The sequence below is a fragment of the Perissodus microlepis genome, chromosome 7 (genome assembly GCF_051167445.1).
Source record: "Perissodus microlepis isolate ML-2025 ecotype Zambia chromosome 7, ASM5116744v1, whole genome shotgun sequence".
Lineage (NCBI taxonomy): Eukaryota > Metazoa > Chordata > Actinopteri > Cichliformes > Cichlidae > Perissodus > Perissodus microlepis.
In genome coordinates this window covers 54,500,386-54,527,866 of record NC_140467.1, presented here as the reverse complement: position 1 = coordinate 54,527,866, position 27,481 = coordinate 54,500,386, and the positions used below count along the sequence as shown (strand labels likewise).

Below are 27,481 nucleotides of genomic sequence, written 5' to 3'. Positions count from 1 at the left end.
AATTCCCTTTGTGCATATTCGCTTACATATGATAAGTCAACATTGAAACACCTGCGGCTTTTAGTCAGGTGCGGCTAATGTATGTACAAAACAGGATTTTCCCCTGATTTTAGCTTGTGTGGCTAATATTCAGGTGTGCTTTGTAGTCCGGGAAATACGGTGGTTCAGTTCTGCTAAACCATTTGAATTAACTCCAAATTAAGTCTGGACCAAATTTTTGGTCCCCACAAAGATACGCATACACATGCACACACAAACACACAATACACCATTATACATCATCTGAAACACCAGTGACTCACTATCTTCCTGACACCAGGAGGAGAGGTCTTTAAGGCTTTTTTCTGATCCTGAGTCTGCATGTCTGAATGTAGAGTAAACACATGGTACCTAAGAAACAACACACCTCTATCAGAAAGCATGCACTTTGCTGCAAGCTTTTGTCTTCTCAGCACAACTTAATAATGAAACAAGCTAAGCAATGAAAATTAAGGACATATTTACATTACATTACATTACATAATTTCCTATCAGCAACTAAATTGACCATGTGGTTACATTCCCAAATGCTTACAGACTTTTAGAAAAAGGTGCTCCAACGTGACCTGATACATGCCCCAACTTTTCTGAAATGTTTTACTGGTATATCGAATATATTATTATATAAAACAAAGACAAAAAAACTCATTTCAACTTTGGGCTTAACATAATACCAGAATCATTGGATTGTGTTTTTATTGACATTTTGAACTGTATCCCAACAGAAACCATTTTACCTTTCACTTTGGCCAGAGAATCTCTTATCATCATGGAGGATGCGGTCCCTGAGTTCCACTATTTCATCATATCCAGGAAGAAAAATTAGGATGGCACCTAAAGACCAAAAAAAGGCTCACTTTCTAGCACAGCTGGTGATATCTGTTAGATATACTAAAATAAGTAAGGGCATTGTGAATTAGAAAAGATTAAGACACTGCTATAAATCACAGGTTCACACCAATCTGCATTTTATGTTGATATTCATGTGCTACCAGATTTCCCATTGCTTTCTATGCTGTTTCATGTTACAGCAGAGCCTGTTGTAACCAGACTTAAGAGTATTGCACTGGCTAGCACCCAAAATTTGTTTACTTTGTACAAGGGGTACTCTTCAGGTCCATGTGGCTGTCACTTACGTTTCCATCTATATGCTGGTTACCTCAGGCTTTTCTCCCAGTTTTCCTTCCTTAAGGATGGCGTCTTGGCAGCCACCCTTTCATTAAGACCCTTTTTGATGAGGTGTCAGTGAACAGTACATGAATTCAAGAGCTCCTTGAATTCAGCTCCTGTGTCAGGTCTTTGCTAAATGTTTTCCTATTTCTTAAGGACATCTCTTTCAGATACTATTCATCTGCTGCAGACAGTTTTGCTAGGCCTGCCACTTGTCTAGTTTTCCTTAAGAACAGCCTGCACACTAAGCAGAGATGTGCCATATTTTTGGCTAATAGCGCTTTGGAAATAACTTTGTTGATTCAAAAAAATGCTATTTTTGTGTCTTACATTTGACATTTTCCTCATATCAAGAAATGGAAACAAATCATGGCTGACAGTAACATAGCACCTAAGGATAGAATTTAAAATTGGTTCTTTGCCAAATTCTTGCAGTATGTGTTATGTGCCTTTTTATGATTAAATGGTTCACAGTTCAGTATTAAATGGCTTGACAAACAAAAAACCTTCCTTTGAAAATCATCAGGTGCCATGAGTGAACTTAAAATCAATGTAAAAGCAGACAATGTCCACAGAAAAAAAAGACCTTCAGAAAGTCTGGAGAATTATTGCTCAAAACCCCTTTAAAAGGACAAAATAGAGTCTGTCTCCCAAAGTAAATATATAAGGGGTGGCTTTATCGTCCTGATACTTACCATCACTGGTATTGGAGCAGATGTTGTGCAGCAGATTCATGATGAGCTCCAGGTCTACCCACTGATCGTCAAAGCTATGATGGTACAGCCTGAGAAGTTCTTGGTCTTCTAAGCTCATCTCAGGGTCACACTGCACCAGAGCTGACTCATTGAGGTTGCTCACCTCTCCCAAAGGACTGCACAGTAACAAAAATATTCAGTTGCTTCACAAAGAATTCATAAACCTTAAAGTTTTTCACAAGACTCAAGTGTTGTAAACATAAATTACAATGAATAAAATTAACATCTGAACAACTAAAAAGCTTTTAATTTATGTATCTGGTATTTATTAAATTTCAAAAAATTATAATCAGAAACTGACACTTCCCACACTTCATGATGCATGCTCAATCAGCCACGTAAGAAAATCCCAAAATGTTGATTCTGTTCATCTGGACATAGAGTGACCCATCCAAGTGACTTACTCAGTCTCAGCTGACTGCAGGTTTCCCCTAACCTCATAAATAGTACATTTGCATAATGACTGACACTAAATGGTAAATGGACTGATTCTTATATAATGCTTTTCTACTCTCCTGGAGTACTCAAAGCACTCTATACAACATACCACATTCACCCAATCACACCCAAGCACTGTTTCTATGCTTTGAAGTGCTAACTACAATTCAGACACATTCATGCTCTGATGGATTGGAGAGGAACTTGGGGTTAATATCTTGCCCAAGGATACTTCGCATGCAGACTAGGGGGAGCCAGGGATTGAACCACAAACCTTACGATCAGTAGATGACCTGCTCTACCTCCTGAGCTATAGCCCCCCCACTGGCACCACTAACGAAAAATGGGCTGTGAGGTCAGTTTCTTTCATTAATACGCAAATTGTCATGACCATTTGCATATTACTGATCAAGAATCACGCTACGTCCAGATGAACAGAATCAACTTTTTGGAATTCCCACACTTCAATGGGGGAGTTTGAGTTTGTGTTGCCAGAGTGGGGACCACATCTGAGTAGGTAGAGATTTACCTGGAGTAGTGTCTATCTGTGTGTCCATTATTTTACTATTTCCATATCATTATATATTCAGTACCAGTGTGTGTTTTGAGTTACGAGTGCACTTATTGCAAAATGCAGTGCTCTGATTGGTCAAATCTGTTTATTCCGATCCAAAAACTAGAAATAAATAAACAGGACAATGACCCCAAACACACATCAAAAGTGGTAAAGGAATGGCTAAATCAGGCTAGAATAAGGGTTTTAGAATGGCCTTCCCAAAGTCCTGACTTAAACCCCATTGAAAACATGTGGACAATGCTGAAGAAACAAGTCCATGTCAGAAAGCCATCAAATTTAACTGAACTGCACCAATTCTGTCAAAAGGAGTGGTCAAAGATTCAATCAGAAGCTTGCCAGAAGCTTGTGGATGGCTACCAAAAGCGGCTAATTGAAGTGAAAATGGCTAAGGGACATGTAACCAAATATTAGCACTGCTGTATGTATATTTTTGACCCAGCAGATGTGATCACTTTTTTTTCTGTTAACCCATAATATACAGGGAGTGCAGAATTATTAGGCAAGTTGTATTTTTGAGGAATAATTTTATTATTGAACAACAACCATGTTCTCAATGAACCCAAAAAACTCATTAATATCAAAGCTGAATGTTTTTGGAAGTAGTTTTTAGTTTGTTTTTAGTTTTAGCTATTTTAGGGGGATATCTGTGTGTGCAGGTGACTATTACTGTGCATAATTATTAGGCAACTCAACAAAAAACAAATATATACCCATTTCAATTACTTATTTTTACCAGTGAAACCAATATAACATCTCTACATTCACAAATATACATTTCTGACATTCAAAAACAAAACAAAAACAAATCAGCGACCAATATAGCCACCTTTCTTTGCAAGGACACTCAAAAGCCTGCCATCCATGGATTCTGTCAGTGTTTTGATCTGTTCACCATCAACATTGCGTGCAGCAGCAACCACAGCCTCCCAGACACTGTTCAGAGAGGTGTACTGTTTTCCCTCCTTGTAAATCTCACATTTGATGATGGACCACAGGTTCTCAATGGGGTTCAGATCAGGTGAACAAGGAGGCCATGTCATTAGTTTTTCTTCTTTTATACCCTTTCTTGCCAGCCACGCTGTGGAGTACTTGGACGCGTGTAATGGAGCATTGTCCTGCATGAAAATCATGTTTTTCTTGAAGGATGCAGACTTCTTCCTGTACCACTGCTTGAAGAAGGTGTCTTCCAGAAACTGGCAGTAGGACTGGGAGTTGAGCTTGACTCCATCCTCAACCCGAAAAGGCCCCACAAGCTCATCTTTGATGATACCAGGCCAAACCAGTACTCCACCTCCACCTTGCTGGTGTCTGAGTCGGACTGGAGCTCTCTGCCCTTTACCAATCCAGCCACAGGCCCATCCATCTGGCCCATCAAGACTCACTCTCATTTCAGCAGTCCATAAAACCTTAGAAAAATCAGTCTTGAGATATTTCTTGGCCCAGTCTTGACGTTTCAGCTTGTGTGTCTTGTTCAGTGGTGGTCGTCTTTCAGCCTTTCTTACCTTGGCCATGTCTCTGAGTATTGCACACCTTGTGCTTTTGGGCACTCCAGTGATGTTGCAGCTCTGAAATATGGCCAAACTGGTGGCAAGTGGCATCTTGGCAGCTGCACGCTTGACTTTTCTCAGTTCATGGGCAGTTATTTTGCGCCTTGGTTTTTCCACACGCTTCTTGCGACCCTGTTGACTATTTTGAATGAAACGCTTGATTGTTCGATGATCACGCTTCAGAAGCTTTGCAATTTTGAGACTGCTGCATCCCTCTGCAAGATATCTCACTATTTTTGACTTTTCTGAGCCTGTCAAGTCCTTCTTTTGACCCATTTTGCCAAAGGAAAGGACGTTGCCTAATAATTATGCACACCTGATATAGGGTGTTGATGTCATTAGACCACACCCCTTCTCATTACAGAGATGCACATCACCTAATATGCTTAATTGGTAGTAGGCTTTCAAGCCTATACAGCTTGGAGTAAGACAACATGCATGAAGAGGATGATGTGGACAAAATACTCATTTGCCTAATAATTCTGCACTCCCTGTAGTCATAAAAGAACCAAATTTCATGAATGTTTTTTGTGACAAAGAAGTATCTGTTCCATGTACTCTATCAGAGGAAAATCAGAGTTGTAGAAATAAGGCTGTGTGATGAGCCCCTTCCTCTACTCCCTCTTCACCCACGACTGCAGACCTGCTGATGGTTCCAACACCATCATTAAGTTTGCAAATGACACCACGGTGATTGGCCTCATCAGTGACAACGATGAGGCCGCCTACAGGGAGGAGGTGGATCGTCTGGCTGAGTGGTGCGACAGAAACAACCTGCTGCTTAACACCGAGAAGACTAAGGAGCTCATCGTGGACTACAGGAGGAATGCTCACCCACATCCACCCATCCACATTAAGGGGACGGCTGTGGAGTGTGTGAGCAGCTTCAAGTTCCTGGGAGTCCACATCTCCGAAGATCTCATCTGGACGACCAACTGCTCCAAGCTGGTAAAGAAGGCTCACCAGCGCCTCTTCTTCTTGAGGACTCTGAGGAAGAACCACCTGTCCTCAGACATCCTAGTGAACTTCTATCGCCGCACCATCGAGAGCATCCTGACCAACTGTATAACAGTCTGGTGCGAGAACTGCTCTGCCTTGGACTGGAAGGCGTTGCAGAGGGTCGTGAAAACTGCCCAGCGCATCGCCGGAGCACCACTTCCTGCCATAAAGGACATCTACAGGAAGCGGTGTCTGAAAAGGGCTGGGAAAATCATCAAAGACCCCAGTCACCCATCACATGGACTCTTCACCCTCCTGCCCTCTGGGAGGCGCTACAGGAGCCTCCGGACTAAGACCACCAGGTACCGGAACAGCTTCTTCCCCACAGCTGTCAGACTCCTGAACTCTGCCTCCTGACATCTGACCCACGTTAAACTCATGGACTGAACATACACACACCCACAACCACCTACACACACACACAATGGACAACTGTACCCTCAAACACACAATAATAACATGGACTGAACCACCACTCACAACCACTAGCACTTTATATAGCCTCTGTAGAAATTATCCACATATCTCACTTATCTTAACTGCACTACTGTATAGTTCTGTGTAAATAATCATTCTGTGCATACGATAATTTTTAACCCTACAACTGTTTATAACTTGCATAGTTCACATTTCTGTATAACTGTATATCTCAGATTTCTGTATAGTTTTTTATTTCATATTTATATCCTGTTCATAGCCTGTACATAGCTTGTACTCACTACAGCCTGTACATACTTATAGTTATAGAATATTCATAACATACTTCATACCGTGTACATTATAACATACCATAATAGACCCATTTCTGTAATATACTTACATATCTATATTATTGCTAATATATATTGTAATACATCTATGTCATGGCTAAAGCACTTCTGGATGGATGCAAACTGCATTTCGTTGCCCTGTACCTGTGCATGTGCAATGACAATAAAGTTGAATTCTATTCTATTCTATTCTATTCTAAATAATGGGAAACTCAAGAGAGCCGTAATATTATGTTCTTTACAAGTGTATGTAAACTTTTGACCATAACTGTACATAGCTATGACCAACAGATGCCATATGTAAAAGGGAAAAACTCATTTAGAATTACAACTATAAGACATTAACATGTGTACATGTCTGAATACTTTCCAAAGGACACGCATTTCAAAAAACACTCACATGGATGATTTCAATAGATCCACAGTATCAGTCTGCTGGAAGTGCTCGGCAAAGTCTAAGGCAGTCCTGAAAACAGAATAATAAAAATCAGAGTCACGTGTATGAAATTTTGCAGTTTATGCAACTACATTTTTGATTATTTTATTTATTTTGATTTCTTTCTTTATTTTTTTACAGGAAGACTGTAGTAAACTGTAGTTACTGTTAAAGATTACATTACTTAATAACTACTACTACATACTTTAATAAATTATAAGATATGCCTTGTCTATTTCTATGGATGATGAAAGAAAACCAAACAACAGGGCTGTGAATCACAGAATGGTCACTTTCGATTAATAAACCGGATTGTGACTGTGTGTTTTCTTACCATCCATTGGATGCCTTGATCTTAATGTCAGCACCCAGACTGAGGAGTTGCTCCAGCTGTGTAATAAATCCTCGACCTGCTGCTGCCATCAGTGGTGTGGTCCCTGTTTCACTGTGCATGTAGTCCACTACATAAAAAGATTTGGGGAATTAATCCAAATCAAACTGAACTGGAATATCATGTAATGTAAATAAAACTATTTCTCATCATTATTTTTTTTGTAGTTTTATGATAGTATCTCCAGCTTTACATCAACTTAACACTGTTAGTGTTAAATGTTATTTTGTTAACAACAACACTTAAGATAACCCATCAGATTCATACCATTAACACTTTCACTGAGTATCAGATTGAAGAGCTGAATAAAAGAATCTTGGTCCTCATTTAGGAAAATGCTAGAAATGCATGAGTCCATCTCCCTCCTCAGCCATGGTTCCATCTGTTCAGTGTCCTTCTCATTCTGTAACAAAACAATATAAAGCATAACTTGTCTGGATAAAACAATTTGCTGACATATAAACAGACGTCTGTTTATATGTTGCCAAAAATCAAAGTTTGTGTTTTTGTGTTTACACCCATTTCCATTATCTGGTTCAAGGGTGTCAAGATTTCTATATGACAAAATGTAACCATAAAATGCTTCATAATTCTTCAAATTGCTATGGAAATAAGTATAAAGGCATCCAAACTGTAACTTGCTCTATAGAATTAACTCATGCTCCACCTCTGCTAAGAAACGGGCACGTATTAGATTCATTCAGGATAATAAACATGTTAATATCGTTTTAAAAGAAAGTCCACGGAACACAAGCCTGTGTGCTCTTGTTTACTGGTACAAATGTCAAGTCTCTCCACATGCTTTTTCAAGTCACATCTGCGTCCAATCACTAAACCTGCAGCCTCTCATTCAGCCACCGCTCTGCAGCTTCATCTCCTAGGCTCTCCTGCTCAGGCCTGACACCCAATTGGCTGCTGTGCTCTGGATTTTTATTGGCTTGGATTAGTTCTCCACACTCTGGACTCTCAGGTCAGTTCAGCACTGCTCCTCAGAACAGCCAGCAACCACCCACTTCCCTATGGGTTTGGTCACATACTCCCTCACTCTGATCTGCTCAGCTCCAACTCAAAATATCATCCTCACCACAGCAGTAATTATTCATCTTTATAAGCTCATTTTAGGTAGAGTCATAAAGTATGAGATGGGATTTTATTTAACAGTTTTACAAATGTCAAAATGCACTCTTGGCGGTCAGTATTATTTAAAAGCTACTTTCTCATAGTAGCAAACCAAAGTACGAGCAATGTAAATATGGAACTATAATATTGTTCTGATGTGTGTCTATACCAGGGGTCGGCAACCCTGGGCAAGGATTAACTGATGGCACGACCATAGCTAGACTAGCCATGGCCGATGGTGATTTTTCGTTTTTATGGGCCGATGATTTATTTATTTTTTTCCAGGTAAGAAGTTATGACCTGCAGTCTATCTGGGTCAGATATAAACCAAGTTTAGGTGTAGTTTATTTTCGTTGTGCTGACTTTTCACAGTCAGTTACAATAACTTGTACTGCGTACTAGCTAGCATGACAGAGTTTCTATACAGCTGGGTGGGTGCTATGATGATAGTGAACTTTATTTTATTCATAAGGTTAGTTAGTAGAGTTGCCAACCGTCCCGTAAAAAATGGAATCGTCCCTCATTCAGAGAAAATATTACGCGTTTCGTATTGAGCTGAGAAGGAACGCAGTTTGTCCCGTACTTCAGCTAGAATGGAAAAAGACACAAAACTGGAGTTATTTTGTGTTTGCTGCACAGTTGCCTTTTCTTCTCTCATTCTCTCCCCCTCCCTCTCCTGTTGCTACTTCAATCATGAAACTGATCAATGATCAGCTGATCGGCTTTTCTGTCGCAAGTTCTGTCTCTCTTGTTTGTTCATCTCCCACTTTGCGCCAGAAAGAGGAAACCAGCAGATGTCGCTCTAAACAACAGCAGCATGCTTAAGCTTGATTGGCTGTTGTTAGAATTTATTTAATATTAATTTCTAGTATCAGCCGATGTTTGCTGGAGCCACAGCTGTAAAAGCTGCTGGTCATGATATCGGTTTGGATATGTGGTGAGAGGGAAACATGAAGATGAAACCAAGAGATGTCCTTACTGAATCATCAGAGCTGAACAGGTGATGGAGAAACAGGTTTACCTTTTAGGTTACATGAATGAGTTTAAGGGAAGTTATGAACTGTTTCTGAGAGACAAGTAACACCAGGATCCTTTTCTAAGTAGCTGACAGCTGGTAACTGTGCAGGGGCAGGTCAAGCAAAGTTTTGCCAGGGGGCAGGTAGGGCATTAACAGGGAAAGGCGGGCACAAAGAAATACTTTTCTTTCTTATTCTCTTTTAAAATGTCTAGCTTTTATTAAATAATTATCTGAATCTTACGATCAAAGTTTTTATCTGATGTAAAATGTATAGAAATTATACATATACCATCAAGACAGTGTACATCACTGTCACAACAGCGTTTGTTTTCATTCAAAGACTTTATGGTTCTTCCTATACCTGGTGGGCCGGTCTCTAGTCAAAATGCCCGGGCCGATTTTTTTGTCCCAGTCCAGCCCTGGGCACGACACGCAGTGAATTAATCTGAGATGGTGCATTAAAAAAAATAAATGGCTGGGCCAGCGGTGGACATCGCAAATTAGCTCGCATAGACACATTAGTTGTGCTGTTCTTAATGACAGTATCTTAGCTAACAACCCAACTACCAGATTCAACTTGTTATTGGCTAAAAATAACTTAGCCTACCGGTGAGAGGGACGTTGCTAGCTGGCAGTTTTTTCAAGCAATGTTGAAATTTCCACATTCCAACACTTCAAATGCTTCAGGAGCATCAGCACCACGTAAATACTCGGATACACCCATAGACTCGAGACAGAATTCACAATGTGTTTTCGGGACTTTCAGGTGTATGGACCAATGTTTTCTTTTCTAATCAAACCAGGTTTAATGAGAAGCTGGGTTTGTCTCGCATTAACTGCCTGGACACAGAGGACATCGAAATGCAGCTGATTGAACTGAAAAGCTCGACTCTATGGGGGTCAAAGTTTGCAGACGCAACTACAGACGCAGCTGGAATCCACAGCTGTGCGTGTTCATGGAGCTTGCATTTTCACCTGCTGGACATCACAACCTGACAAGTTTAACTGTCTTCAGAACACTGCAGAGGCCTTATTGACAGCATTTGGCTCTACATGTCTGTGTGAACAGACATGTAGAGCATATGAGTGTCCTCAGGTAGCCTTCTGAACGCTGGACACTCGGAGACCTGTGTCTCTGAGTGGGAGATCACATTAACATGTATTGTATCTCTGTATTAACAAACATGCCATATTGGCCCAGTTTATTTTTCTTATCATTGTTGTGAGGAGACTTAAGAAATAGAGAGATATTTTTAATGCGTATCTGCTCATTAGATTGTTTTATGTATAAAAGAAGGCCAGCTTTGAGACAAGGTCACAGGCTGACTGCAGGTTTTTGCAGAACTATGAGCAACAGACAGTGAAACTAAGTTCAGACAGGTTGCCCTGGCAACAGACCTTAGAAAGGGGAAGTTATTGCAAGCTGCACAGGAAGTTTTAGTGCACAGGCATATTAATAAAGAGTTTCGCTTGTAATGAAACTGTGTGTGACGTCTGAAGTACAGAAATAACACCATATAAGACACATGTTGAGCTAAAAATGTTAGAGATCCTGCAACTGGCGTTTGGGCTGTGCAGGGGTCTCTCTCTTCCGGAAGATGATTGAATAAAAAGAAATATAAATGTTTTAACACACTATGAGTTGGTTTTCTCTGTTCTATCACGGGGACAAAAGAATCGGGGTTAATAAGATCATAAATAGCATTTGCATTTTCTGTTGTACAGTTCATTTGCTGTTACGGAGTTCTTGTTATGGATAAAAAGTGTCTTTTTTTTGGTTTCAAAATAGATGATAACTATTCGCTGATAGCTGCCAACATCTGCGAACAAATATAATTCTATAAAGTTGTTCTATATAGTGTGTAACTGTTAATATAGAGCGTTATTAAATTTATTGCTAATGCAATTATATGGCACATTGACTTTTGAGGAAATTTTAGATGGCACTCATCATCAAAAAGGTTGCCTACACAACCCATATAAGGTCAAGGTCAAATTTATTTATATAGCACATTTCCAGACAGATCATGCTGCACAAAGTGCTTAACAATAAAAAAAAATGCCATTAAAAAGAAACAATGTAAAACAACAATAATAATAATATAAAACAATGATAGGACAATAAGAGAATTAAAACAATAACTAAGACTACTGAAATGAGACCAAAATGCTCGGGTCATAGTGTGTTAAAAGCCAGGGCATAAAAATGTGTCTTTAGTAGTGATTTAAATTGATCAAGTGTTTGTGCATATCTAATATTTAGACTATTCCAAAGTCTGGGACCTGCCACAGAGAAGGCTCTATCGCCACAAGATTTGAGATTAGTCCGTGGGATGGACATCATTAATTTTGAGCTAGACCTCATGGTTTTTCCTGGAGCATAAACAGAAAGGAGCTCAGACAGGTAAGAAGGGGCTTGGGTGTTAAGTGACTTAAAAACAAAAAGTAAAAGTTTAAATTGGATCCTCTAGGAGACAGGAAGCCAGTGTAGAGAAGATAAAACTGGGGTTATATGCTCTCTCTGTTTGGTAACAGTTAGCAGGCGAGTAGCTGCATTTTGGATCGTCTGAAGACGATGAATGGAGGCCTAGTCGAGGCCAAAATACATTGAATTGCAGTAGTCCAATCTACAAGTAAGGAAAAGGTGAATGACACGTTCAAAGACGTTAGTCGGAAGGTATGGCTTTACCTTGGCTAGCTGTCTTAACTGAAAGAAGCAGGACTGGACTACTGCACTCACCTGCGTATTCAATTTAAAAGAACCACCCAGGTAGACACAGAGGTTTTCTACATGTGTTTTACAGTAGGAGGAAAGGGGGCCCAGAGTGCTATCGATGTGATTATTGATAAAGTTGCCGAAAATGACAACTTCAGTTTTATTTTCATTTATCTTTAGAAAATTTAACGACATCCACTGTTTGATGTTGTCATCGTTTTAGGCCAGTATGAAATTCTAGTCGTGATAACAGGATGTCATGGTCGACCGTGTCAAAAGCTGCTGACAGGTCCAACAATAAAAGGCAGCAGGGCTGCCAGAGTCCAGAGTTAAAAGAATATCATTAAAAATCCTTAAGTGCTGTGTCAGTGATATGTGATTTAAAACCAGATTGAAATTTTTCAGAGATCTTGTTAAAATCAAGGTGGGCCTGCAACTGTAAGTAGACCACTTTCTCCAAAACTTTAGAGAGAAAAGGAAGCTTTGAGATTGGCCTGTAATTGGACAGAAAAGTTGGGTCCAGGTTACGTTTTTTAAGAAGAGGCTGAACTATAGCTTGTTTAAAGCATGATGGGACATACATGCTTAACATAACATAATATAATTTACAAAACACCTAAACCCTATATTTAACTAAAAACAACATCTAATGTTACAACCTGCCAATATTAATTTAATACAATCTTTCTTGAATATATGCTCATTATAAATTTATTGTAACACTTTTCAAAACTGTCGAATCAGTGAAATGCATGAAACTTCTACACAACGCAAGGCTCGCAAAATTTCAAAATCTCTGGTAGCCCTTTGAGCCGGCACAATTCAGTTTTTGGTACCCCAAAATAAATTTAAGTAGCCCAAATAAAAAAGAGAGCATTTTTTTTTATGTTTTTGTTTCCGTTACAATATTGTAACGGAAACAAAAATTAATCAAAAAATTGTTAAAATACAAATCACAACAACTGTATAAAAATTACAATCATCAACTCAAATACTTGGTTCTCATTGAACAGAAATTTCTATGAACTTGTAAGAACTGTGTAGAACATGAATCAGTCTGTGTCAGATCCTGAATCTGAAATTTCCACTGGAGTCACTGGTAAGAGGCAAGTGGAACCAAGGATCTAGGCCATTTGCTTTTTGAAGTTTGCAAAGACGGCTAAATTTGGCCAAAGGTAGTTCACTCTTTGCAACATAGTACGCTGTTCTAAACAGATTTTTCAGGTTCATTTTTAGTATGTTTTTGCAATTGGTGCTTGTTTTGGGAAAGATATTGCAGACTGGGCAATAATGCATTTCTTGCATTTCTCATGGGTTCTCATGGGGTCTTTCTTAAAATGACTGGTCCCAGTAACAAAGGCGCTTGTCGACTCAGAAATCGAATGAAACTCACAACACATCTGGGAGAACATCATGTTATTTAGCTCGTCATATTCCAGCCACAGAAATTCTTTTGTCCATGAAACCAAAAAGGCTGCGCTTTTTTTTTGCCTCATTGTCTGATTTGTCATAACTTTTCCGTTTTGTGATCGGCTTTTCTTTGGCTGTCCCTTCTTCATCCTGACCTGTCTTATTTGGCTGAGCAGAACTAAAATACCAGCTTAAATCTTGCTGCTTTTACACACGCACTTACATAACGGTCAGCGATTCTCTGCGCGATCAACCTCTCACATGTTTAAGCTTGCTGCGAGAGATTTCACTTGTCATGTTTGAATAGTAAGCTAATGAGTGATAAGACGATGTCAGAAGAATTGGTGCGCAATTAATCGTCACTCACCAATCAGTGCTGCTGCTCTCTACACACCGTTCACGCGATCGCAAAGTGACAGTGAAAGCAAAAAACAAGCGCAAATTCAAACACGATTTCAATATGTCACATATTGACAGTGGCTCATCAATGCCAATGACATAATTACCCAGCTACATTTTCGAAAGAATGCAAAAGCATTGACATATATTTTTCCTTCCTATGATAGCCCGACGGGCAGGGCAGAGATAGATTTTGGTAGCCCGACTGGAAAAATTGCTAGCCCCGGGACGTCGTGCTAGCAATTTTGCGAGCCCTGCAACGAACATTGGCTTTCAGTCCATCTGTGTCTTTTGTTAATGCACTAGAATTACAATAGTTTAAGATGCTGTTAGAAAACGTCAAGAAGTAAGCAGAAATCAAAACAAAAGTCAACTTCAGATATCAGTCTAAATGGTCAGTAAAGGGCTCCAACATTGGCGAGGGTAATTGAAAACATTAGACAACCCTGTCTAACAGCCCTATCCCTCTTCTTAGTTTGTACATGTAACTTTTCTCTGCAGAAAACACAAAAATAATATTTTTATTATTCTAGGTGTAACAGAGAACATGGTGTATTTTGGTGGTGGTGGTTTACCTGCTTAAAGCCGCTAGTCCCACAGTCACTGTCAGGGAGGAAGCCTGTGGCATGGGTGCTCTGTTTCTGCCCAACAGAACTGGTCTGTACTGCTTGACACCACTCTGTTAAATATTTCTGTTCTCTGTCCTCTGAGAACCAGAATGTGTGATACACAAAAGAGATTAAGACAAGACCAAACAAACGCTGTGTTTGTTTGTTTGTTTGTTTGTTTGTGCAGTCATACTTTTTTCTGTCTCTTCCTTGTATTTCCTCATGTCCTTTCTGGTGAAACCTGTCAGCCTCAGAATATCCTCTAGAAAGAACTCCTTCACCTCAAAGTGTCTTCCTTTGACTACAGGAAAAAAAGGAACATTTTTGAACCCCTCAAGTTATATCAAATAAAATGAAAACATGACTTTTCAACACATAGACAATCCACAAACCTTGGAGAAGCACACTCATTTTTTTATTTCCCAAACATATGAACTTATTTTTGAATATGGAAATTAACTGTTCCTGAAGGGAATCCATGAAAGCATGTCCATTTATCTTATCTGTATTAAAAATAAATGCCTTAATGTGATCTATAGCTGCTGTACAGATTTATGTTCAACATCGACATGAATAAATTTCCTTCCATGTAACTTTGCTCAAATTACAAATGAATATAATTTGAAATTAATTTTGCATTTTAATTTCATCTGGATTGATTTAAATCCACTGTTGACTGTAGAGCTGCAAAATTACAAAAAGAAGTATCATTATTCAAATAATTATGGACTATATTTTGGGCAATGGCTACTGTTAAAATAGAAGCTTTTGCCATGTGTTTCTTTGTTTATATAACGAAAATATTTATACTATATCAAGTATATATAAATGTTGCTCCATTGGTGAAAATAGTGGTCATTTCATTATTTGTAAGTGTTTCAGGACCTTGCTCTAAACCGCGATCTTTAATCTATTATCTTAGTTGTTCAGCTGTGACTCAGACTATGAAACCTTGTTTCCACTAGTACAAAAAAAAAAAAAGAAAGGAGCTGTCATAATGAGCAAGCTTGCTATACTTATGACTTTAGATCATTATTATGACTTATCTCATAATTACAAGATTATTATTATTATTATTATTATTATTTTTTTTTTTTTTTTTTTTTTTTTTTTTTTTTTTACACAGGGTTTTTTTTTTAACCTCTACTTGTCGCCATCATCCCAGATTTTGCTCTTATTGTAAAGCATTTACTCTCATTGTAGTAAAATCAAAGCTAACTAATAAAGTAAGCAAAGTGCTAAAGCATCACCAGCTGGTATTAATTGTGATTTCACTAACACTTTGTAGACAGGTTTGTAGACTTACGGTGAATAACTGGGCAGGAGCCAAAGTATTGACGGAACAGGTCTATATCCAGAGCTGCACTAGAGAGGATCAGTTTTATTGTGGGAATCTTCTGAAGCACATCCCGCATCTTCGTGAGGAGGAAGTCAGTCAGACCATCACGCTCATGCACCTCATCCTGTTGAGAGTCAGTTTTATTTTCTTTTAACAATCTCCATTGGTTTAATGTTGCTTTCTGTGACATGTTGTACTACATCTTGCCTACTATGTGAGAAGAGGCAACTTCTTGAAAAAGCAAAGAAGGCAGCAAAAACACTACATTCCACTAGGACAGTTTTCATTTATTTACTATTTATTTTATATACCAGAAACATAACCAAGTATAGCCAAAAATCAAAATCAATTGGACTGCAACTGTCAGCACCAACTTGGATGCCGCTGCTTGGCCATGGAAACCCATTCCATGAACCTCTCTATGTCCTATTCTTGAGCTAATCTGAAGGTTATGTGGAATTTGGAGGTCTGTAGCTATGGACTCTGCAATAGAACCTCACTAGTAGGGATGGGTATCGTTTAGGTTTTATCCGATACCAATACCAAACCGGTACTTCTGAAATGGTGCCAGTGCTTAAACGGTGCTCGAACCGGTGCTTAAAGAATGGAGAACACACAATTTGTCCAAAAACCTCTTATGTTTAGCTGTTTTTTTGTGAAAAGATAACAATCTTAGCCTTTTCTGCAGCCATAGGGCATATATGGTATCACTCTTGGCTGGAAGCAGTGCTTAATCAATTGAAAAAAAAACAAAACAACTTTGTCCAAAAACCTCTCATGTTTAGCTGTTTCCCACTTTTTCTTTTGTCATTTTAGCCTTTTTGGCCAGGGTGAAGGGAGTATCTGACATCAAACAAGAAGACAGCCGCATGTAACTACGACTGTGTTTGCTAGTTCACCTTACATGCATTAATGTAATAACGTGATTAGCCTACTCAATGTAAATTACACACGAACAACATTAAGCCACTCCCTCAGAGAAGAACGGCTGCTGCTGCCATCATCATCCATCATCATTTCTGCTACACTGGCAGGGCTAGGGGCCAGGACTCTACTCCTCGGGTTCTTGGGGGATGTTGCTAACTCCGCGTCCGATAACAGGCACCACACCCGCAGTAGATGTGCTCGGTGTGTGGTTCGCAGCAAGCTAACAAATACGGTGCATTTCTCGGCTTTTAAGAAAATGCTATACGTCGCCAGGCGTTTCATCAGATTCGAGGTGTTACCTCCTTTGCACAGTATCACCTTAAAGCACTTGTTGCAGGCTGCTGAGTTTGCATCTTTTGCTGTGAAGTACAGCCAGACTTTTGACCGCTTCGCCTTGGGCATTTTTAATCTGTAGCTCTGCTCTAAAAGAACGTACGCACCTGTGCCCGCCTACTACGCTTGCAAAGGTAAAATGATTGGCTAGAATCCAAAGTGTATGACATCTCAGGGGGAAAAAAAGCACCGAAATAAAGCACCGAAATAAAGCACCGAAATAAAGCACCGAAATGTGCGGTGCTTTTTGGTCTGGTTACTACTGTTTATGTCAGAACCGGTGCCTTAATGGCACCGGATACCGGTACCCATCCCTACTCACTAGGTACACTGCTCTGTGATTTTACATGGCATCCTAAACTCCTAATTGCTTTCACTTTGTTTTAATATCACTAACAGTTTAATAGATGGCTTCCTATCACGGTATTATGCTATTATCACTGAGCTCCTGAGAGAGACCCATTCTTTCACACATTTGCAGAAGCAGTCTGCGTGCCTAGGTGCTTGATGTTACCTTGATTTACACAAGTGGCCCTGGAAGTGATTGGAAAAGCTGACCTCGATTATTTGTATGAGTGAATAATGTGTGAATACTTTAGGCAATATAATGTAGATGAAAATTTTTTTAAGACTATATGCCGTCTGCTTGTATAATCCTGATACCCACCACAATGACGTGTGTGACAGTTGTCAGGCTTGCATCTCCAGTCATCAGTGTTCTGAGGAGTACTCCACTGGTGCAAAAAGTCAGCAATGTCTTGGGAGATACCCTGAGAAATGCAAAGTATTCATATTTATAATTCCATTTTAAGAAACATGTAACTTCCAGTAAGCATGGAGGACAAGTTAAACATAAATCACTCTTCAAAAAGTGCGAAGCATGTATTTTAAAATGAATTTCGTATTTAAAAAGCTCAGGTTTTTCATTGGCTCTGTCATGCTTCTGACATCACTTACATGTCGGTACTGTCAATGCTTCAGCTGAAAGTTCACACTTGTAAAACAAGCTGAGAGGACCTCAATGCAGGCGACTGCAATATCAGGATGAAAATGTTTGCTATTAGACTTGCATTGAAGCCAGATTGGTTTTATAATTATTTGGGAATAAAAACACTGTTAATTTGAGATCTTTAAAAGGCAAAAGAATGAGATCACGGATCCCCTAGTGACAGGATGAGGAGTTCAGTCAATCAGTTTAGAGTAGGGCTGTGTTCATAACATTGACATTGTCCATTAAACAGTTCAAATTTAACGTGATATCTGAGTGTTTCTTAGTTTTAGACTGTTCAGTCAAATTTTCTTTTTTGCTAGTTTAGTCAACTGAGAAATTAATCGCTAGGAGCTTCCTTACAGCAAACACTCTCAAGCAGACAGGAAAGGAATTGCAATAAAACGAAAACTCTATTTTATAAACACTGGCTGATTACAACATGTTAGAAATCTCTCAGTGTGCACCATTAAGCTCATCTCGTCTATTCCGCACTGAAACAAACAAACCTGAGTTACTAAGGTTTTTGTGTTTCAATGTGGTGCCAGGCCATTTACTGTAAATTAAGCTAATTTTAACACCAGTAAGCATGACTTATTTTGTGTCTGTGCATGACAGTAGCTAACTGGAGCGTGCATTTATTTACAATGACAGGGGAAGATATCAGAAGACGTGCGTAACTGGCACAACAGGATGTCTCAACACTATGAGCACAATGCTCAAACTTTCCAAGAGCCAAGCCTCACTGTTCCACAATAACACAGGGATGAGGAGGACAACCCTGATGCAAGGGTTTTCAAAAGCAGAATGAAAGGCAGAGCCTTTAGCTATAAGGCCCATTTACTATGGAATCAGCTCCCAAATCAGATTTGGGAGAGAGAAACTTTATCTAATTTTAAGATTAGGCTTAACATTTTCCTTTTTGATAAAGGTTATAGTTATGGCTGTCATAGTGTTAGGCTGCTGGAAGGCTTCCCATGATGCACTGAGCGTTTCTTCTTTGCTCATCTTTTTTTTTTTTTTTTTTTTTTTAAACTATCTGTGTGTTTATACACCACTACTGTATTTAATCACTAGCATTATACTAGACTATATTAGGCTCTTTCTCTTATCGTTTGCCTTTTCTCCTGTCTTTCTCTGCTCTCTTCCCATTCCCCTCACCATCACAGCAAATGGCTGCTCCTCCCTGAGCCTGGTTCTGTCACAGAATGCTTTTTTCTATGGGATTATCTAATTGTTGGATGTTCTTTCTAACATTGTAGGATCTTTACCTTACAATATAAAGTGCCTTGAGGTGACTGCTGTTGTGAACTGGCCCTATATAAATAAAATTAAATTCAACTATACTGTTGCTTTATATCCACGGCACATTATTTACAAAGGGACAGGTCTGCTTTTATATTTCGGTTTTGCCTCTAATGGTTTTTTTGGATATGAATTTTTTTTAGGTTTAACTCTGATTATTTTATCAGTTTAAAAATTATTTACAGTTGCATGTGTACTGTGAACATGTTACAAGTCCTTTGCTTAACTGAAACCTAAATATAATTTGGTCATTTTTCGCTTTGGTCTTATCTACCTGCTCTCAAGTCTGATGTGATAGCCGACAGTCTGGCCCACACCTTCCCCCCTCTCAGCTGCCACTCTATCAGCCACAGCAATGGCAGCCAGGCGCCTGGGCTGAGTGCAGAAGATCCTGCAGGACTCTCCTTTCTTGCTGCAGTCATCCAGAAGGAACTGTGGGATCTGGATAAAATATATCAATATGTATAACCACATTGAAAATGGAAAACCCCAACACAGTAAATTTTTCCCAGACACAATATATGATTTAATTATAACTTTATTTTTTTAAAACATGCATTAAACATTTTATCAACTATACTTTTGAAAAGAAACCCATTTTATAAAAGATATTCTTTTGATATTATTAACATATTATAATATTAACATAACATATAGGTACAGGTTGAGTATCTAAATATTTTACTTGTTATAAGCAGAGGTACCGGAGGTAAGGTTACCAAGTAACCTCCACATCCTAAGAGCAATTACAGCCAGAGGCTACTGGTGCGTTGTCTACGTTTTCAGTTTGTATCTTAGGATAAACATTTTAATAAATAAAAAAATGTAGAAAGCAAACATGACTAAGATGTCAGAACCGAGTGTTGGAATATCTATTTGTCCACAGACACACCTGTGTTGTTTTTCCAGAGCCAGTCTCTCCCAACACGAGCACGACCCTGTTTTTTTTGATAATTTGGATGATCTCCTCCTGGTGTTCATGCACAGGCAGGGAGCATCGAAAACTGTCCAGCTCTGATGGACTTCTCCTCCGAGGAACCATAGGAATCCCATTGTTTAAACGTCCGCTCGCTCTGTTCTTGTCATAACTGTTGTCTGAAAGGACACAACAAAGACAGGCTAAGAACAATGCAGCTGCTGACTGAGCTATATCCAAAGATGAAAGGTGTCAAAAGATATTTCTGTTTCACTTTGTGTGTGTGTTTGTTATTATTTTACAATTACTGTTACAGAAGCACAATATGGGAGATTTGGTCCACATCAAAAAAAATACGCTTGGGTTAGCCCCTGCGTTTCAAGCCCATATGACTAGTGCCGTCAGGCTTGGAAACACACACACACTCTCAAAAAAAAAAAAAAAAAAAAAAGACAGCTGAAAGTGTGCACAGTCTTTAAAGCAATTTAGGTCTTTATTTTGAAATGTCCAAACTGGAATAATAAGCAAAGTTGACTTTATTTCTGTCTGTGACTTTGTAACTTTATATTTTAAGACATAAAGTTACAGCCAATGTATATCTACCAATGTTCTCCCCGTGCAGCCCAGTAAGCTAAGAGTCAACATTTTGCTTTAACATCAGTTTGGTCCTTTTTTGTTGTTTTCTCTCCAGTTCATAGAGAATATTAGCAGTCATCAGTAAAACACAGCTGTATTTTATGCACACACAATGACAGTCACCAGGTTCTGCAGGCACAGATATGCCACTTTTTTCATTGGGTTGTATATCTATGCGTTCCTTCTTGCTGACGGGAAACCTCTGTAGCAGACTGCGGATGAAATATAAGGTATTCTGGGAGAGTGTCATGGGTATGGTTGGCTGAGGATTATCCGTTTCATTCTTCTTCCTGATGGTGACAAAGCGATTTGGTCCCTTTCTGAAAGACAAGGAAAACGTTCTTCCATTACCATACTTATTAAAACTTGTTTTGGTCTATTGCTCTGGGGGTTTCTGTAATTGTAAGTTAGGCTTGACAGCTCCTCAGTCCCAGTCTAGCTTGTGGGGATGTGTGGTTGGTCTTCAGTGAAGAAGTGATGTATTTGAAACCCCTGTTGTTAGGTTCACTAATGACCTTCCCTTTGCGTGTAGCAGTAAAGTGAGGCATGGGTGATAAACGAGGATTTTGAAGGAACTGGAAAGAGAGCTGTTAAGCACAGAAATGATATAAAAAGCGTAATTTAATAAATGTGTGCCAGGAACTGGTCATGCTGCAAAAACTGAATTGCAGGACTGTGAAAAACAAGACACTGTTCCTTGTATTAAGGGGGACTCACAGACAGAAACGTCTTGTATTTCTTGTTACACTGCTGTCAAGTTTTGTTTTGTTTTTTGTGAATCCAAATTGGTTATTCAATATAATTAAATTACTTCTTTTAATTACCCACCAGTTTACCAGCTGACAGTAAGATCTGACAAGTCTGACGAGAGGTATGGTGGTGATATGTGTAACTTAGTTGCACATACCTGTTTAGTTACCTCTAATGAATGTGGCTTAATTAATTTTAGATAAAATGTATAATCTTTAAATGCTAGCATCTCAATCGCCTCAGAGAATTTAATAGTTCCTTAAATAATCTAGAATAATTAACATTTGTTAAAATTTAACCAATACTACTTTACTAGTCTTGCAGTAAATCACATAAAAAGGTTTCAAGGATTAATTGAAATCTTTGATGAAATGTTCTTTTTAAATATTCAAACCCTGTTCATATCACATTGTGATTATACTTAAACACAAATTTGCAAATTGATTATAATTCAGTGTCTCTACAAATGCAAAATCTACAAGGTGTGATCAAAAGCTATTTACTGATATAATTACAATGGACTATGTCTGTACTCCTGTAACTGGAATTAAATTAGATAACTTTAATTAATCCTTGTGTAAGTGCTGAATAGGAAGCAGAGCAGTTATTCAAGCATGCATAGGTGTTTCTGAAAAGAAGGCTTTTGTCAACTTTTGGCATCTCTGAGGTAAACTGACCTCAGAGATGCCAAGCGCAAAGTTGCAGGAGAAAACACAAACAGCACAATTTGTAATGACCACTGGCATCTATGTATTCACCCTAACACTAATAATTCCTAATTATTATATTTCTTTTTATTAAGGAAGTCCAGATCAGCAATAAGGTATGGCTATAGACATTATATGCAATTGCAAAGTCACCATTAAAATCACTTAAATCAAAACTACAAACCAACTTTACTGCAGATTAATGCTCTGTCTCCCTTTTAAGAAAGAGGGTACATTCATTTTTAAATTACTCAGCTCATTTTCAGTGCTAATTACTTACATTTAGCACAAGGTGTAATGACTGAGATACTGATGGGCAACAATCCTGGAGGAAGAACTTACCCTTTGCTCTTAGAAATGTAACCCAGAGATTGGGCCATTCGATGAATGAAAGCCCTCTCTGTACTGGTCAAGGAGGACGGAAATTCCGTCTCTGTTTAGTCAGGGAAAGAAAAATAATAAATAGTAGCAAATTTTTGAGTGACAACCATAATTACTTTCTGCTCATTCTGGGAGATGTAATGAATATGACACTGGCAAAATGATGTCAGATACTATAAGAATGAATGTTTTTCATTTTCTTATATAGACCAATAAAAACAGCTTATACCTTTCTGGTCACTGTACTGAAACCTCTCAAAAGCCAAGGTCACTGCTATCTTGACTTCTTCATCAATATGAATTTCTTTAAAGTTGCTGGCACTGGAACCATGTTGTGGTGCATTATGGTTCATGGATGTTTTTTGTGTAGCTGCACCAATTTTTGACATATTGCACTGCAAGAAAACAACAGAAAAAGTGTTGTGAAAACATACATGCATGCATCATTTCCTGCAGCTTATTTGTTGTTAACCTCTTAAAAAAACCAACATAAAAAGAGAATCTATAGACTTGCATATCTCCTGAATGTTATTTTTTTCCCCCTGAGACTGTGACTCTTTTCAGCGTCCCCACAACCACTGGCATGACAACAGCTGAAGCTAAGTAAGCAAGAAACTTCAGACAATCTTGCCTAATTCAATGGTAGAGGAATGTCTGAATGCACTAGCGATGCTCTAGCTAAAAAGAATTTTTAAAAATCAAATATTGTAGTTAATTTTTTTTGAATGTGTGATTCAAAATGTTCTACTGTCTTTTAAGCCACTTAAATCAATCAATGTCAACTCACCACTATGTTATTGATTCATTTGTTTATTGTATTTCCATCTAGCTGTGTGAGGTGGTATTGTTATTGGGTGCTTCAAAAAGGAAAGATATCAGAAAAGATAAGGTGTTAAGTACATTAAGCTAGCTGTTAATTTACTAACAAATACAAAACATGACTAAAATGAATGAAATAAAAATCAATAGAGTCCAAAGTTTCATATATATGCATTTATGTGACATAAATCGCAAGCACACGTTTTTCCCACGAGTCCACAGGTCAGCCACATCTTGCTCCCTCTGTGAGCTGTATAATACCTGTTACTGATTTATGAAACACACCCATGTTAACTGGTGATCGTCACAGCTTTACAAAAGCTTTGCCTACTCAACATAATGCACCATCATACTATTATTTTGTTCAAAATAAAGACACGATTCATTTTTCATCGGTTCAGTTATGCTGCTGGATTTCTTAAGTTTATGCGCGCGCTGTTGTGAGTATCAGTATCAGAAAAAAGTCAAATGGCAATATAACCAACAGATGATTTTTGTGGTGAGTGGAACTGCAGTACGATTGTATTGGACCTTATGGAAATAATTCATCCTGATCTGTACTTTGGCGTAGATGAACCTTCAAACTTTAACCAGATACATGATCCCTTGTGTTTCCCGAGTGGCGCCAGCCCTACCTAGTTATGGTTTGGTCTGTTTCAGCCACTCACAGTCATGCTTCGAGAAACTCTTCTTTGGAGATAGAACGTCGTTTTCGAACAATTTTCTTTCCCGCCAATTACAAAACCGTAAAGGTAGCATCCACAACTAATGAGTTTAAACATTTTCAATCATAACCGAGAGAACTACAGAACTACAGTTCTCGGCATAGGGTAGTGCTTGCGGATCACAGTGTTGGTAGGCTAAGATTATACCTGTTTTGACCAGAAGTTGGAATACATTTTAGACGACTTTTACTCTTGCTTTCTACTTATATCACAGCTGCGACTTGAAACCTTTGGACACGTTGACATGCTGCCAAAACATCACCAAAAAGCATAAAAACTGTGAAGTTGGGACATCAATACTAATCTACTTTTGATTTATTTTTGAAAAGTTATCCAAAGAGTGCAACTTGTGTACGCCGTTTAATAACTTCTAGCATAAAGTTTACCACTACATTACTAGCATGCTATATAACTACGAAACAGGTGCAGTTCTCGGCGAGAAGCATCTTACAACTTTAGACAAAACAGTCTGTCGGTTAGCTACGTTTGCTTTAAAGAGCCCTCTTAACAAGTGGCTTAAGTGTTTCATTGTTCTGGTGGCCAAACACAGAAATAATTTAGCTAAGAGGAAAGGAATATCGTCATGAAATGTAGCTGACTGTAGGTCCAAACCTGACAGAAAACGAATTTAGAAATTATATCGTACCTTGATTAGTGAAGACGTTCGACTGTACTCTCAACAATTCACATAGTAGGATGATTCACATGAATACGCAAGACGCCAAAGCTGAATTGAGTTTCCTTTTTATGTAAACCTTAGACCACCGCTAATCTGATCCATTTAAACCCGTGTTTTTGTGTCTTCTTCTTCTTCTTTTGAGTTTATTAGCATTACCGCCGCCTACTGGACTGGAACATGGCTCCGAAGGCTGAAAATTCAAGTAAACCGTTTGTTTCAAGAATATAGGTGTTATGTATATGTTACATAGATGTGCATTTTTCACCAAGAAATTTTTCTGATGTTACCTTCAAGCTATTTCTCTTGCGTGCTTTATAGATAGATAAATGTATGAAAGAAGTGCAAATTGCTTTAATGAATCTATAAATCAAAGAAACATAGCTGCACGAAGGTATAATACAAATTATGTTTAGAATCCTATGTCTAACATGTGTATTCACCAGTCACAGAATGAAGAATTACTACAGAGCTCTATAGAGAACGGCAAGAATGATTTCCTGAAGCGTTCTTCATGGCAGCGAATCGGTCTGAGGGAGAAGGAGAAGTGTGGAGTTGAGTGGGAGTGATGTCCATGATGTAGAGCAGTTTGTTCAGTGACCTCCTGTCCATCACTGACTCAAACACCTCCAAATTCTGACCAATGATGCAGGGTTGCAGATGAGTTTGTTGATCCTGCTGGCATCTCTGGCACTGATGCTGTCCCCTCCACGCCAGCAGCAAGCTATTTCCTCCTGAAGTCAACCACTATCTCTTTTGTCTTGCTGACACTCAGAAGGAGGTGATTTCTTTGAACTCAACAAAGTTCCTTAAAAGCTTCCTGTACTCTCACTCTTGTCCACCCTTAATACACCCAGCTACTGCAGTGTCATGTTTAACTGTTGTAATGGAAATCTGAGGTGTACAAGGTAAACAAGAATGGCAATAGGACCATTTCTTGTGGTTCCCCAGTATTACTAACCACCACATCAGACTGGGAGCCCCCCAGGCTTACAAACTGAGCCATCTCACAGGGTCAAAAGTATATACACAGGTTCAAATATAACACCCCCATGAATTTTTTTTATTAAATGTCTCTTAGGTACAGTAGTTGCACCTCAACCAGATGCTTTTGGTAGCCATCAAAAAGTTTCTCTGGTGGTTCTTGGCAGAACTGATTTTAATTGGTTGGTTCCCCAACACAGACCCAGCTTTAAAGTCAAATTTTTAATAGGGTTGAAATTGGGATTTTTGGGGATGCCATTTTTCACAACTCAAATCAAGTTAAAAGTTATATTCCAATTCACACACAGTAAAGGTTTGAGCTGTCAGAAATATTCAAATTCAAAGCCACACAGAACAAGCCTGGAAAAAGTAGGAAGTGAGTGCTCAAGAGTGGTAACAGCAGCATTAGAAGTTAAAACTCCAAATCTAGAAGAGTGGTTCCAGCAGATTGCAGGCACAACATTAGAGGTCTCTGTGCAGAAGAGTGTAGTTTTAAGAGCAGCTAAGATACTGTACAGACTGTTCAAACTCCCAGGCCTCTGGGTCGAGGACCCAAACTTGAGGATCACACACATATCAAACCCAGAGGATTAAATGGAGTAGATAGTAGTAGTGGTAGGCAAGATTTTTCAGATTGATGGGAAGTACAGCTGTACTACTTAGGGAAAACACCCAATACAGTAGAAAGGACTACTGGGATGCTATATGCATGGCAAAAGGAGGGGTGACAGACGTAAAGTACAAGGCTTTCACTGAGTTGCATGTAAGGGTGGACACTGAGGAACAGAAAAATGACTTGTATTGATTGGCTGAGCAGAGAGACTGAGCTAGAAAGGACATGTAGCAGGTTAGGTGGTTAAGAACAGAGATGGAAATGTGCTAAGTGAGGAGAGTGTTGAAAAGATGAGAGAGCGAGGACAGATGGAGGACAGATGACGAATTGGAAAATGCAGAGAAATTTTTAAGGAGCAGCTATGAAGAGAATGATAAAAGGCAGTTGGACCAGATGACATACAGCATGGGAGGTACAGGAGGTATGGAGATATTTAGGAGAGAGGGCAGTGGACTTTTGGACCACATTGAAGAGTATTTCTTGATGTATGATTTTATTTTAAGTAAGTTAAATTCTGAGACTGAAAAAAAGTTTTTATTAACATTCTCATTTAAAGTCAAAACACCCCAAAATGAATTACAGTCAATGGTAAAAGTAAGTCCCAGGGATTCACTTTACTAGAAAATACTCTAAAATGCAATGAAATCATCTGCAAGTGCATAAACCCTCCAAGGAAAATGAGAACTGCTTGACATGTGGTTTGAAAACAGTTACTCTCAGTGAAACTATAATCTATAAAACTGCCCTTGCTTTTGTTTTCTGATCTAGTGGCTCAATGGTGCCATCCTCCATCAAAGTAAATAACCCAAACTTTTCCAGTTTACATGCCAACAGAATACCATAGCAGTCAGATAGTGTTGCTATGACTGAGAACTTTTACAGTTAAGAAATATCACAGGAAACATGGTAAAACATGGTAGATGTGGTAAAAGGCTATAATTAAGACTGTTCGAAATAGACTGAGAAACACAGGTCTAAAGCAGATCGCAA

The 27,481-nt window shown here is 38.7% G+C and overlaps 1 protein-coding gene across 1 annotated transcript in view; it reads right to left on the bottom strand.

Moving 5' to 3' along the window:
• ythdc2 (YTH domain containing 2) overlaps positions 1-25,041 on the bottom strand; it is a 46,787-nt gene extending 21,746 nt beyond the window's left edge. Inside the window, 16 exon segments of the mRNA XM_084936030.1 lie at positions 303-390; positions 777-873; positions 1,905-2,080; positions 6,696-6,761; positions 7,066-7,192; positions 7,390-7,525; positions 14,360-14,490; positions 14,586-14,693; positions 15,699-15,855; positions 17,659-17,761; positions 19,559-19,725; positions 20,177-20,379; positions 20,960-21,156; positions 22,636-22,726; positions 22,904-23,069; positions 24,865-25,041. Coding sequence (XP_084792156.1) covers positions 303-390; positions 777-873; positions 1,905-2,080; positions 6,696-6,761; positions 7,066-7,192; positions 7,390-7,525; positions 14,360-14,490; positions 14,586-14,693; positions 15,699-15,855; positions 17,659-17,761; positions 19,559-19,725; positions 20,177-20,379; positions 20,960-21,156; positions 22,636-22,726; positions 22,904-23,063 — 2,007 coding nt within the window. The 5' untranslated portion in view covers positions 23,064-23,069; positions 24,865-25,041.
• Between the last annotated feature and the right edge of the window lie 2,440 nt (positions 25,042-27,481).